The 14,772-nt window shown below is 33.1% G+C and overlaps 1 protein-coding gene across 1 annotated transcript in view; it reads left to right on the forward strand.

The window, feature by feature from the left end:
- LOC141533987 (uncharacterized) overlaps nucleotides 1–14,772 on the forward strand; it is a 137,716-nt gene that overhangs the window by 33,120 nt on the left and 89,824 nt on the right. Inside the window, exon 3 of the mRNA XM_074253111.1 lies at nucleotides 8,019–8,121. Coding sequence (XP_074109212.1) covers nucleotides 8,019–8,121 — 103 coding nt within the window. The remainder of the gene's footprint in view (nucleotides 1–8,018; nucleotides 8,122–14,772) is intronic.

A 14,772-nucleotide genomic window follows, 5' to 3' on the forward strand; every position in this document is an offset into this window, starting at 1 on the left:
GGGTAGCTAGATTTATATACATGTGTATGTATCTTTGGATGCCTTCACATTAGATAGACTTTCTTGACGTTCCCTCGGTCTTCAGGATTCTGTCTTTTGTTATTCATATTTTACGATTTTTTTTTTTCATTGATTTCGGAATTTTTCACTGGAATGATTGATCGAAATTTCGGACTTAGAATTCATGATATAATTTTGGATAACATTTTTTTTTGTCAATTAAAGGTTTATTATTATTCAATAAATATTTTGTGGTTCAAGAATTTTTCCCTTGAATCAAGTTAATTTTTTCAGTGAATTTTAATAATTAAGAATGAACAGAAGAAGTTTGGTAACAAACAGAACATTTTTTCTAGTCACTATTGATTTGGTCCCGAAGACCCGGTAAACCAGTCACGTTCGATTAACTCACTGGTAGATTTTATTTAGTGGCCTAAGGGATAAAGTATAAGTACACTGTCTTGCGAAAGTCAGTCCCCCGGGGAGTCAATCAAGACGTCTACCTTGCTTTTGTGCTTGTGTCTGCCGAGACCCAGCCTGATGGCCGTCATTTACGCTCGGAAAGTTAACGCGATAAAATATTATCAATCAATTACGCGCTTTTCCACTTGATGAATAATATTTTATAAAATAATCTTAATAAAATTCATCCGTACAAATATTTCATAATTTAATTATTATTCGGTAAACTTTTGAAAAAAAAATAATATTGTGGCTGTTAATAAATATTTTTTTCAATGAATTAAATACATTAATATTTTTTTTTAATTATAACAAATTAATAATTGATTTGTAAACAAAATTCATAAATCAATATAATTAATAAATTATTCTATCGGTGTATATTTACTATACAATACAACTGAAAATTTTAATTAATAATAATATAATTTTAATTAATAAAAAATTGTCTGTAAATTCCCTAATATTTCAAAAGATAACCACGCGTATAAAATTTTACCATGTAGGATAACATAGTAACAACACAACATAAATACACAGCATGACCTGCATTCTGTCGAGTATTAACAGAATGCTCGAGCAAAAATTTACCGAATTAACTTTGGTGCATTATTCGGGGGTAAAAAATTTGTGCAATGTTCTCGAATGGATGTCTGTTAACAATACCAACCAACAATGATAATGATAACGACGATAATAATGATACGCACATGATGAAGCGTCGCGGCATACCGGGCGATATTTAAAATACCGACGGAATGAAACAACACATAGTTATAGTTGTAGTTATATTGTTGTAGTTAATAATGAGTGGAGGCACGAGCGGCGAAATAAAAGTGGAGTGAGTACCGCGTGGCTGGTATCGCGACGACGACCAAGTGGATGCGATGGGGGGTTACCACTGTGCTCTGCTCTGGAAGAGCCTGATAGAAGCCGGGGAGAGCACTCGAGCACGGTACAGTAAGGGGATGAAGCCACGAGACCAAGAGCAAGAGGCAGAGGTGGAGGTGGAGGCGGTGGAGGTAGAAGCAGGCTCGACGATTGGCATTTAATTAGCGGCCGGATGACCGCCGCCTCTGGATCAATACGCCGCCCCTGGGGCTGAGTGTGCAGGAGGCAGCAGCAGCTTCTCTCAACCCTCGCCCACCTTGCCTCCTCGACTTTTGCCTCTGTTCTGCTCCTCTTATTCGCTCTCTTCTATCATTAAATTTGCTTTTTCAACAGTGTCAATTATTCTAGCCCTTTGACTCTTTTGATATTTATTTCCGGGGTTTATTTAGTGTACTTTCTTTTATTTTTACATTTTTTTTTAATTAATATTTGTTTTTTCAATTGGTTATTTATTTGTTTCAGTGTCAATCTTTATACTGGTTTTTTATTTTATCTTCAACTTTTCTCTGTTTTCATTTTATTATATATTTTTCAAAAAATAATATATCAACAAAATGAAATAGAAATTTCGTTCAAAGAAATAAAAATTAAAATCGTGGACCCCACTTGTAAATGATTCCCAAATTTTTTTGTCTCATTTTCAAGCGCAATTTTCAAATTTTTCCTTCATAACATTAAAATTTAAAACTACCATCAATCTCTGAAACCCACACAATAATAAATATTCCACCATAGCGTACCCAGCGACACGATCCCTACCGGTAAATATTCTATTACAAATTAGAGCGCTGATACAGAGACAGAAATAAAAATAGCGAGCCAAAATAAAAAGCCAACCAAAAATAGCGACCCATGGACTTTTGCTTGGGTGCTCCTACCAACCCTTTCTGTCCCCTCTCGGGTAGTTCCGCTACCACTTTTCTGTGCTCCACACCCTCGTCGAGTATTTTCTCTTCCTCGCTGCGTCCATTGCCGCGGACGTGAACGTAGCCGTAGAATGTGGACGTGGACATAGACATGGACGTTGAGTAGCTCACGGGATAAAGGACGGCTGATGGAGGATGGAGCTTGGCAACCCTTGCAAGCCTTCATGAAGTGAACCTTCTGACCGGAGCCTCCCCCCGCGTGCCTGAAATATCCGGAAGCACTCGTGTAAAATAAATGGAGAGAGGCATGTTATAAAGCGACTTTTTCCTCCAGGATTTTTCATCTACTTTTTGTTCATTTTTCGGGCAGACGCCACTTTTGCTACTCAAACTTTTTATTTTGGGCTGCATCGCAACATCCTTTGAGAATGCCAGCAGAATGCTACCGCCATTATATATAAATACACTGTACGCTGTATTCCGCCGATTGGAAGTTGCTCCGAGGAGAAAATGCAACATCGAGTTTAGTTCCTTTGAAATTAAACTACATTTTTTGCAATCAATTTTTCAGTCTTTGTTTATTCCGGATAACATTTAAGAAAAAAATCCCTTTGGGAGTTTATAACAATAAGTCCGCAGTCTGCATAAAATACGCGACTCGTTAACAATGTTCGCACTTGTTCCAGCCCTGTATTATTCTTAAACATTATGTGCACTGTTCCTCACATCGTCTTGTTCAGATCCCAGAGTTTTCTCCACCCACCGTGCACCATGAGTACCAACATGAACCCGCACTCCTCCAGCGCCGGAGATGAAGTGAGGGCCTTTCGGCGACCGCGACCTTTAACCCGAGATCCTGCAGAGATATTTTATTCCTTAGGATTTTTTACGAGCCGATATATCACACATCGACCGATTTTAGCCTCCTTCTCTCTCGCCTGAACTCTCACTCTCACCCGTCCTTTTATTATCTTTATCTTTTGTTTCTTTTTATATATATTCACGCCCTTTTGTCTGCAAGTTTCAAACAATTATTTTTAAATTTATAATTTTGTAGTTTTTTTTACTTTTGATCATTTTTTTGAGTGCCTTTCGTTTTTTATGTACATCAACTACGATTAATACATATTAAAAATATAAATATACAAATATTAAAATAGGAAAAAATAAATACATATCTAAGAAAATCGACAAAAAATTGAATATTACTCGAAAAAAATTTTTTTACAACTCAAGTAATTTTTTTTTTTTTTTTTAGAGTATATGTTTTATAAAACTTCGAGAATATTATCAAGCAAATTTTGTAAAAAAATAAAAATATTTCCAACAACTATACAAGCAATAAACGGCTACTCCACATTTGAAAATACTAACAATCACCATAAACTTTTAAACAATATAACTATTTACCGAGAAAAAATGTCCCGTGTCAAGGAACCATCAGTAGATTACGTGAACTTTTCTTTGAAGAAAGCTTAAACCATCACATTTACACATTACTATGTCCCAGTTTAACACAGGAGGTCGTAGCTCATAAATACCACCCCTAGCCATCCCATTACTCTATTACGGATCACGTAATATATTTTTTTACTTTTAACAGCCGTGGATCGAGCTAAGGTGTGTCCTCTACCCGCTAGACGATAGAAAAACTATCGATTGTGTCTACATATAATCATAGTGAATTATGATTATATTCGTGTCCGAGTAGAGGTTCATCTTTTATGTCGTCGACGACGACCCATTCGGAAATTGACGTCGCGCCCTTCCCTTTTCACCATTAATAGTAATATTAGTATATATAAATCTAATTCAACTCTAATATTCTTGATAGTCACGAGACAATAAACCTACAGAACGGTAGAGACGCCTTCGTCACTAAATTTAATAAAATTTTTCATCGACTAATATAGAAAACACGTTTAATCTCTCGCATGCTGTGAAGCGTCATAAAAAATTCTATTCTTTTTCTACTGATGTAATTTAATGTTTTGTCGCTGCGTTCACGATGAAGGAAGAAGGATGAACCTGGATTGTGTTTATTCTGATGGAAGTCTCAACCCTTAGCTGCCCCGGAAGCCCAAAAAGATTTAAACCTGATACTTTTTCTGTGGCCCTCCACCGGAGCCTTTTTCAGAGAAGAGAAAAAACCCATCAGCGGAAAAGAAGACACTAAAAATTAACCTCATACTCATATTTTGGTATACAGAAACAGAAGGGCACAAAAAAAAGCAATTTTCCTTCCGCCAAAGCGGTCATTTCCCACCGGACACGTTCAACTTAAATTTACCTTTATTATTTACTATTACGGGATTAACATCCATTATTTACCTTTTACAAAGTTTAGTTTTTAATTTATGCTTCATTTAGTTTATAATTAAGTTATTATGAATTTTTTTTACGGACAATTAGGTCATGTTATATTTATTTTTAGTCACTTTATTTTTTTACCGAGAAAAATCTTTCAAATTGAATGGTAAATTTTTTTTAAAGACTTAAACATTGAACCTTGGTGACAAATAATTTTTACAAAAATTTTCAAGCGTTGAAAAATCAAAAATAAGCTTTCTAAAATTTTATTTTATTAAAAAAAAAAAATTTTCTCTGACGGAAAAATAAATTATTTTTTTTAATTGAATTGTTCGGTAAAATAATTTTTCAAGCATCAAAAAATTGAATGTAGGCCTTTAAAATTTTGTTCTTTCAAAAAAAAAATCCAATTAGTGACAAAAAATGTCCTCCCAAGGGGTTACTCGAACGGTCCATCCTTTCGCGATAAATATTTTTCTAGAAATCAATGGCAGTCTGGTTCATTTAACGATGTATATATTTTGCGCTGGTTCATTTTACATGCCGGAGAATTTTACGGTACACGGGTCAGACAATCGCGGGGGCGCCAGAACGATATTATTTCACGGGTCTCTCGGTCTTTGAGGCAAGATCGCCGCGAGAAAGAATGAGCTGCCGTCATAACACATCGAGCTCTTACGGGCCATAAAAAAGCAAAAGGAAGAATACAAAATAAAAGCAAGAGGCTCGGGTTAACTTCGCTCATGACTTAGTGGTCCTAAGGGTGTCATCCGTCAACAGCCCTTACCGGAACCTTTCTTACATTACATTACATATATACCATGATATTTTGTCGTCTCGAGATATATTTATCGGTACTTTTATATTTATATTTTATATTTATATTGTCCTTTTCATACATCACACACCAACACTCACATTTTCACGCATGTAATAATAATAATGATAAAATAATAATAAAATAACAGATAGCTAAAAGTCTCCGAGTTGCCGCGTGGCTTCATTATTATCGACCTCATTTTTCACCCAAGAAAATTGCGGCATAGCCGCGTGCCGTACAAGCCGTTAAAATAATACCAGCGTATTTTTGTATTTATACCGGCATTAGCAAAAAATAATCCTGTATAGACGTATGGGGAGCCATTGGGTTGAAATAGCGACAAGTTAATTCCACAACATTTGAACTCGTCGCCAGAACCGACCCGGTAATGGCCAAATACATCACCCAAATTGCCATTGTGGTTGCGACAATGTGCTAAACGTTTCCAGCATTTCATTCTCTAAAATTTATTTTTTTTCCCCTTTTAAACCCACTCGACACTCTAAGCCGTTAACGTTTAAGTAGTACTTTATTTTGTATGTTGACTTATTCCGTGGATTCAAGAATAAATTTAGAATTTTACATTTTACGGCAAATATATATATATATATATATATATATATATATATATATATATATATATATATATATATATATATATATATATATATATATATATAAGAATAAATATACATATATGCAGTTAATTTAGTACTTGATTCTGCCAGTCCATCCAGTCTAGTACGAAAATACATTTTTAAAATTCTTGAAGCAAAACAATCGGTTGTCTTTAAAATAATTTTTTTGAGCAAAGAAAATTTAACATACAGTCAAGAATTTTTTTTTCTGTGTAGAATTTCTCAGTCAAGAAAATAAATTTCAAAAAATTTTTAAAATCAAATCATTCAATTTTCTTAATTAAAAAATAATTTTTTTCTAAGATTAAAAAAATTTATTTTAAACCAAATAATTTTTTTTCCGTAATTTTTGCGATATAAAAAATATCTTTAATAATTCTTAATACCTAATACGAAACCTAATTCATATTTATCAGTTATATTACTTATAAGCACCGAGCATAAAACCCGATTGAGTGTTGAAGTTTATGATATGTAGAGCTCGGGATATTATTTTGTATCTGGTTTATAATGCGGTGGACCTGGTACACTACAAACGATTATTAGTTCGATCGTGGGTGTGGCAATGGCGCACCTAAATCCCGTAGCTCATTAATAGCCTGCTCGTACGTCCATACACTCGTGGATATCGTTCATCCGCGTTATACACAATATATATAGAGTGCATGCACACACGATCGGAGCTTTATACTTGAGGTTTAATTTCGCCCGAATTAATTTGCTGGCGAGCACGTGAGCTTTCCCCCTTCTCTTCCCTTCCTCACCCACTCACACATACACACCTTCGATGTTCTGTACAATAAAAATTTCTATGCATGAAAATGTGAGGGTGTATGAGTATGATCTGACTCCGGGAAGCATCATCAACGCAGATTAATGGCGTTTATTAAACACGAACGTGCACACGTAGGACTAATCCGTGGAACCACGTGGCGAATAACTAGTATAGTAATGTATTCCGAGATTTTCTATTGATGATGCTGCTGGTTGTTGGCTGCTGTTACTGCTACGTCCGTGTTTGTTGATCCATGCTGTTGTTGCACCTGTATCAATTCAATATGCGGACCCACCCGATAGCTCTAATTTTACTCCGATAGTTTATGCGTACAAAGCTTACCAGCATTAGGCAGCGGTGAGAAAACTAATTTAAATATTTACGCTAATGGTCTTTCATTTAATTCTCAATCATATCAATTTAACGTTTTTGACTCTTTTGGCCGCGTATATTCCCAGTCATTAATTATGGCATGTTTTATTAGTTAATAACTCGAGTTTGGTGGTTTTAGAATTTATAATTAATAATTATTCATTGTTAATTAATTTTATCGATTAATATACTCTATTTAAAAAATAATTGATAATTTAAAAATTTATATATTTAAAAAAAATTTTTTGGAAAATAATACTAATTTTGTTGAATTAAGTAGAGAAATTATTACTTTAAAACATTTTTCTTGATTAAAAAATTAGGCCGTTTATTCTAAAATATAAAGCAATAATCATAAAATTTTTAAACCTATTTTTTTTTATTTTATATAAACAATTTGATTAATTTTTTTGAAACCGAATTAAAGTTTTTTTGAGCCAAAAAATTCATTTTCAATTTAATTTCTTCTTGCTCCAAAAAAAATTTTTTTTTTTTTTTTTTTTTTCAAAAAATTTCCTCGGTTTAATTAAATTTTACTTTTTTTTTTGTATTACTTATAACAAAAATTTCAAAATCTAAAAATGTATCCCCACAACCAAAGACAATCACAATTTCCACCCTCGGATGCATTTGATCCTATAAAAACCAAATATGTAAAGCGATAATAAACGGAATATCTTCGAAATTCCCTCGGGGTTAATTTCAATTTTACGAGGGCGATATTCGGTTCCTTAAAATCCGTTTTCCTCTGGGTCTTATAACCCCGGTCACTAATTTTCAGGATGACCACACCCCATCTCTCACTCTCCAAATAAGTTTATTTTATCCATCGCTCACACTCATACCAATTTACAATCTACAATTTGTAATTTCTTCTTTTGCAGTCAATCCGATGCACTTTGACCGGCTGTACCTGCGACTCATTCACCCCTGGAAAGCGACACCTCCGGTACTGCGACAAGTGTCACCACGGCTGGGTCCTCCACGGTAAGTCCAAATTACAATTATAAATTACAATCGAATTTAGAATTCTCGCAAACGTTTTCCGCCCTCGGTCAGCCATAAATTGCTGAAATAAAGGGCATATTTGTTTCTAAATGTCGGCATAGCTCATCCTAGTCCTTGGGGACGGAATTCAATTTTCTACGGATGACCAGTGCCCCCTTCCTTAGATCCTTCGTCCTCATTCTGACCATGCTTTATACTATTATATTATATTACATTATATTGTAGCTCATATATATTTATGTTTCCATTTAAACTTCTTGCAACCTGTACTGGACTTTTATATTTTTATGCTCTCGTAAGTTTTACAGCCACCTATACTACACTAGGTGAACTGTCGATTGTATAACACCATACAATACATCTAAGATCGTACTGCACTGTAGTATATAGCTCACCGTTGGTACGCAGTGCCTTGAATTCGTGAGGAATAAAATAAAAAAATGAATAATATTGTGATATCGGAAACGGCGTTTAAAATTCCGTCTGCTTGACCCGATAGATTGGAACTGCTTCTTCAACCAAGGTATGGAATACATATAAATTTCACTGACCGGGTCTCTAGAGATTTTTCGTTGCTCATACGAGATTATTGCACAACTTTTATCTTTTTTTTTATTATAAAAAAAGAGTCAAAAATTTACTTCCCTTATAGAAAAAATAAATTGTTGCGAAGAAATTTTTTATTTTGTATCAAGATAAAAAATTCCTGGATCGAGTAAAATTTACTTAAATCACGGAAAACTCAGTTGAAGAATTTTTTTATTTGAATCAAGTTAACATTTTTGGTTAAATTATTAAAATTAAAATTTGGACACACATCTTAAGACACTTTTTGTTCTCCAGTGTCTTAACTCAGTCCTGAATGAACACGCATGAGGAGCATTTATTAAAAGTTATTTTTAGTGACGCTACTTAAAATGTCATGTCAACATTTTATTTATTTTCATCGAGCAGGAATATAACAACACATAACATATATATAGATATTATATACATGAGAGAGTAGAGAGCAGATACGCGATATAATAATAAAAGAGCCGAGATACCGAATCAGATGGTTTTATTTGGGCAGCCGAGACTGAATCGAAAGTGAGCTGACAAAAGATTTTTTTAAAATTGTAATGAGCTGCCAAAGGATGAATTATGTGCCGTCCAACTGCCATCGGGTCCTTGACGGGCGAAACCCCATCGTACCCTTACGGGTGAGTGTATTGGATAAGGAGCTGGTATATATGTATGCGTGTATATGTATACATGAGAAGAGAATGAGTAAGAGACTACCCGTTACACCCCACATCATGAATATATTTACATTGATCGTCTGGGCATTTTTCATTTGCCATCTCGCGCTCTACACTCTACACTCCTGCATCTCTATATTACATTACATTACACACATGAGTGTGTGTGTCGCTGGTTTGAAGAGTGTCTATCCCTCGATATTTTATTTATCGTTCCTTCAGTACCAAGAAAAATCAGCCTCGGGGTCCAGTCGTGCTGCCTCCGCCTCGGGACGATCTTCTGAGTGTCCACATGAGTGATGAAGTCGCTCTTAATGATTTCAGACTTTTTATAAATTTATTAGATACATAACAGCCTTTTTTTACTCGTTGATTGAATAATTATAATTTCAAATTGTTGTATAATATATATTTATGCTGTATAACAGTGAGTTCGTTGAATATTTTGATCGATAGAGCATCGAGAAATTTGATAATTTAATATAAAGAAGATTGAAAAAATAAATTTGGAAATTTTATGTCTTTTTGCTCTCAATAAATTTCAAACTTTTTATTTAATTTTGAATAAATAAAATTTTTAAACAAAATAAAAATTTTATAAATTACAAAAAAATACAAATGATTGAGGATAAAATTTTATTGTTATAATTTCAAAGGATATAAAATATCGAAACGTATAATAAAATTGTTTGGTAGAACATTAATCGTTAGCACCTTTCGAAGTTCTAAAGAAAAAAAAGACATAAATATTACAAATTACAATAATTACTGGGCAATCGAATGTTGGAGTTTAATGTAAAATTAAGAAATGATGGATTAAAAATCCAACCATCTGGTGGTTACATCTGTAAGGGCAGCTGGAGCAATCTACATGCCAGCACCCCTGGCGGCGGGTTGAGTTGAACAAAGTAGAGACAAAGAGAGTTGTGGGATCGGTATCTTATTATTATACATTTTACATTACATGCATTTTAGAGGTTTATAAATCAGGAGAGGCGTTACCGAAGTGACAACCTCGCTAATAAACAGCATGGGGGTGGTGAGCTTCCCGGGTATGGTGAGAACACCTCGGGCGCTTTCGATCGACAGGGGGTGCGCTAAGAGAGTAGAGTAGAGGCCTTTTTAAAACTTTTCACCGGGACTATTTGTTCTCATATTGAACTAATGCTAATGACGATGTATCATATTATATAAATGCTGATTTTCCCTTTTTTTTTTTTTTTTTTTTTTTTTTTTTTTCGATTAGAGAAGCAACGTGCGTCCCTTCGTCACTAATGCATCAATTTATCTTGTTACTTTATTAAGACTTATTATTCTTACTAACTTTTAAGATGTCATACATTTCGTATTGATTTACGTGAAATCTAATTTTGGTAGAAATAAATTTATTGTAGAAAAATTTGGCTCGTTTTTTTTAAAAAAAAAATTATTTAAAAAAAAAACAAAATTGGAGAATTTAAAGTTATTAATTTTTTGTTAGAATAATTTGAAAGTGACTTTAGTAGAAAAAAAAATTACTGTAGAAAAATTTGATTTTTTTTTGCCAAAATAATTTACATGTAGTTTTAGTAATAGTTTGAGCACACGATAGTCGGTAGTAAGTAATTCGAAGGACATTAAATGGAACCGCAATTTAAACTGTCGAGAGTAGAGAGCTGTTTAGTTCTTCTGGTGCGGTTTAGCCGAGACAGGCGATAGAATGACGTCAGATTAAAAATAGACTTTACTTGATATAATATAATATGAGCTTACATACGCAGACTAACACGAGTATAATACTAACATAACACCAACATATCGCTGCGAGGTTGGTGGGCCGGGGCTGTAAACAACGAGGCGCCGCGGCGCTTTACGACGCCACGCGTCTGTTCCCCTTCTCAATATAACATAATATCCTGGTGAATCTGTTAAACGCTTTTCTGTCATCGTCCTATCACTTTTTGCACTGTCGCCTTTTATATTTACATTTTGTTAGTTAGCTTGTTGATTGTTTCCTTATTGTAATCCAAAGTCATTAAACTATAGCAATTTAAAATTTACAATATATTTAGTATAACGAGGAATTCCATTCCAAGAAATCAGAAAATAAAAAAAAAACAATTTTTGAACCTACATTTACAGTATCTCAATATCAGCTATTTCTCAATTACGATTAAACATTGATGGGGCGGCTGATACAGATTAATGTTTGCCCGAAGATCGACTCGGACGGATAAGTTATTTGTCTCAGTGTTCATGTAGGATAGATTTGATAAAAAAAAAAAAAATAAAAAAGAAAAAGGGAAAATGAAAATATTTTTGGCACCTCGCTCTGATTTGACCCCCGTCACTTATCTTCATCTACACTTACACTTGTATCAACTGCCATCGGAAATAAATATCCGAGTCGACGTGTATGACAAACGATGTCGCCATGAGGGTGAATACTTCCGAATATAAGATAAAGTCCCCCGGGAATTTATTTAATTTTTACGTATACTTGTGTTACTTTTATCCTATAAATTGCACTAAATATTTTATTTATATTTTCATAGATTACTCGTGATATTTTTTAAAAAATAGTTCCGAAAATATCCAACAGATGGCGTATAGTCGCTGAATCTTCTCCCCAAAAAAGAGTTGAATTTTCAGATATTAAGTTTTAAAATAAAAATAATTTTTTTATTTATAATATTTAATTAGGCTTTTTAGAAAAATTTTTTAGATAAATAAGTACAAAACAAATGAAAATATACAATATCGGAATACATAAACAAAACAAGGTTTGAAATGGTTGAGCCAAAACGAAGAATTATAAACTTAATTTCCTTTAATTAGATTCTCCTAAAGGAAGAATTAACAGTGATAATAAAAATATTAATAATTGACATAATAACAAAAAAAAAAAAAGATAAATAAAAATGACGAGATGATTTTTTAATACAAAAAAAACGTAATTAATTACGAGCAAAACAGCAGCGATCGGAATGAGAACGAGGATGAGATAGAAAGTACCGACACACCATGTAATAATCGGCAATTACGCGGATTAATTAAATAATCCTGGAACGCGTATATAAATATAAATCGGAGGTAAGCGATGACCGAACTGTACGGGTGGGCTTGTTTATAATCATCATCCGCGTGCTCTCATATTTTTCACCGTAATCACTGCTCCAGAATAAATGACGTGAAAATGTTTTCATGAACATATGTTAGCCGTAATGTGTGCCAATATATCTAGGGATATCTCGTCTATGTAATATCTCCGTGTGTAATAATACTGACACAGCAGAGTCTGTGCAGCACTTGTATCAACTATTACCGCAGTATTTTATCAGTCCCGGAATTTTACAAGTCCTCTCACATACACACATCGCTTGTCTTCTTACGCCTCTCTCTCTTTCTCTCTTTCTCTCTCTAATACTATACTATACAGACTTTTCGAATCCATCACCTACGAATAAACGGACGACCATTTCGGCTGCTGCTTTTTCACTGGACCGGAAAAGGGTAATTTATACTCCGTACGTGATACTAAATAAAAACTCGGATAAATCTTTGATTGCTACCTCTGCTTTTAAATTTTTAACTCGTCACATTTAAATGTACATATAAGTACGATGGTGGCCAATAAAAAACACGGATAGGATCTCAATAAAAGTCAGAGGTCGGATGTTTTTTATTTTATTTTTTTTTTTTATTATTACATTTTAAACCACAGAGTTTATACATTGTAATGTGGTCATAAAGCGATGAAATAAATTTTAATTAATGTGTCGCCTGGTATTGCAGGTGATTGACAGTTTCGTGACCGCGACAAAGTGCCGACAGTATTTAATTATTTTTACATCTTCTTTAAGTCATTATTACCTTTCATTTTTTTTTTTCGATTTTTTAACTCACATTTAATAATAATAATACCTTCGCCTATTTTAAAAAGCGTCAATTAATTTTTTTTACAGTCAATTTTTGGATTTATTATTATAATAATAATCTGTTGTTAGAAAATTATGGATAATTAGTTAGTAATTTAATAATTGAAAATTTTAGTACTGATGATATAAATTAATAACTAAAAATGTTATCCTATATCGTAAAAAATAAAATGAGTTAACTTGTTAGCGCGATGGGTGATAGGTTAAGCTTTCTTGATAACGGGAAGAAAAAAGAAATAAAAAATAACATAATTGGCTTGCATACAAACGGGCGCTAATGGCGCGGATGCTTTTGTTGTTTTTAATTAACCCTTTCTTTTAAGACGACCAGAGGGAATGGTAAACTGCTGCGAAAGGGGTTCTTTAGCCATCAGGTCCTTCCTGGAGCCCTCGCGGCTCTTTTGCTATTGCTCCCTGTGTCCGTAGGAGAAGAAAGGAGAAAGAGGGCCTTTGTCTCTCAGGAGAGATGTAAATACAAGCTTAGAACTGCACCTCGGAGACAGACGAGCTTTTCATGGTTACGAGGCACAATGAGCCGCTTGCAATTAAAGCTTAATCTAATTACTTTTTCTCACTGGACATATAATTGTTTACTCAAGACATTGCTTTAAATAGTTGATCATTTGTTTTTTTTTTTTTGTGATTAAAATTCAAAATTTTTGTTTTTAATGAAATTTAAATTAAAAAATTGAGTTGATTTAAGAAAAAAAACCTTTTTGTGAATTAAATTTTGAATTTATTTTCATCTGGAAAATTTTAAAAGCCCAAATGATGAAAATTTATTCAATTAATATTTTAAGTTCCAATTCAAATTTTAAACTGTCGAAAAATTTTAGTTGAATCTTTTATTTAATTAAATAAAGTAAATTTTATTTGATTCAAAATTTTTCCTCTTAAATCAATTCAATTTTTATATCAATGCATAAAATATAATTTTTATTCTGACTTGAGTAAGACATACTAGCATTTCAAAAAAACTTTTTTTTCACTCTTAATTAAATCACATAATATTCGTAATATTCATAACACCAGTTTATTTTTAATATAAAAGATTATAATGAAAAGGAAAAAATTATAATGATTTACATATTTGCATTCACATTTTAATAAAGTCGCAATCTAATTGGATCGCGGCGGAGTTATTTGTAAGTCATAACCCAACTAAGCAGGCAAGGCGTACCCCTATTTCGTGACTCGCGATATCATCGTTTCTCCGCGAAATTTCTAACAGCCTATAAGAGCATTTAATTTGTAGCGAGTCCAAGTCTTGAGTCTTTACTTTTACGAACACCAGTAACACAAATATTAAATTAATAAATATAATAATAATTTCTCTGGGTAATAAAAGTCCTAAATATTTATTTATGTATACAACGTGTACTTTTTAGTCCTTTATAGTTCCGTTCTTCAAGGTATTATTTATTTAAATTATTTTACATGCTACTAAGTATCAAGTATTACTCTGTCGTATA

The sequence above is a fragment of the Cotesia typhae genome, unplaced genomic scaffold (genome assembly GCF_013202065.1).
Source record: "Cotesia typhae breed Kobodo isofemale line unplaced genomic scaffold, CoteBio_Ctyphae contig_123, whole genome shotgun sequence".
NCBI lineage: Eukaryota > Metazoa > Arthropoda > Insecta > Hymenoptera > Braconidae > Cotesia > Cotesia typhae.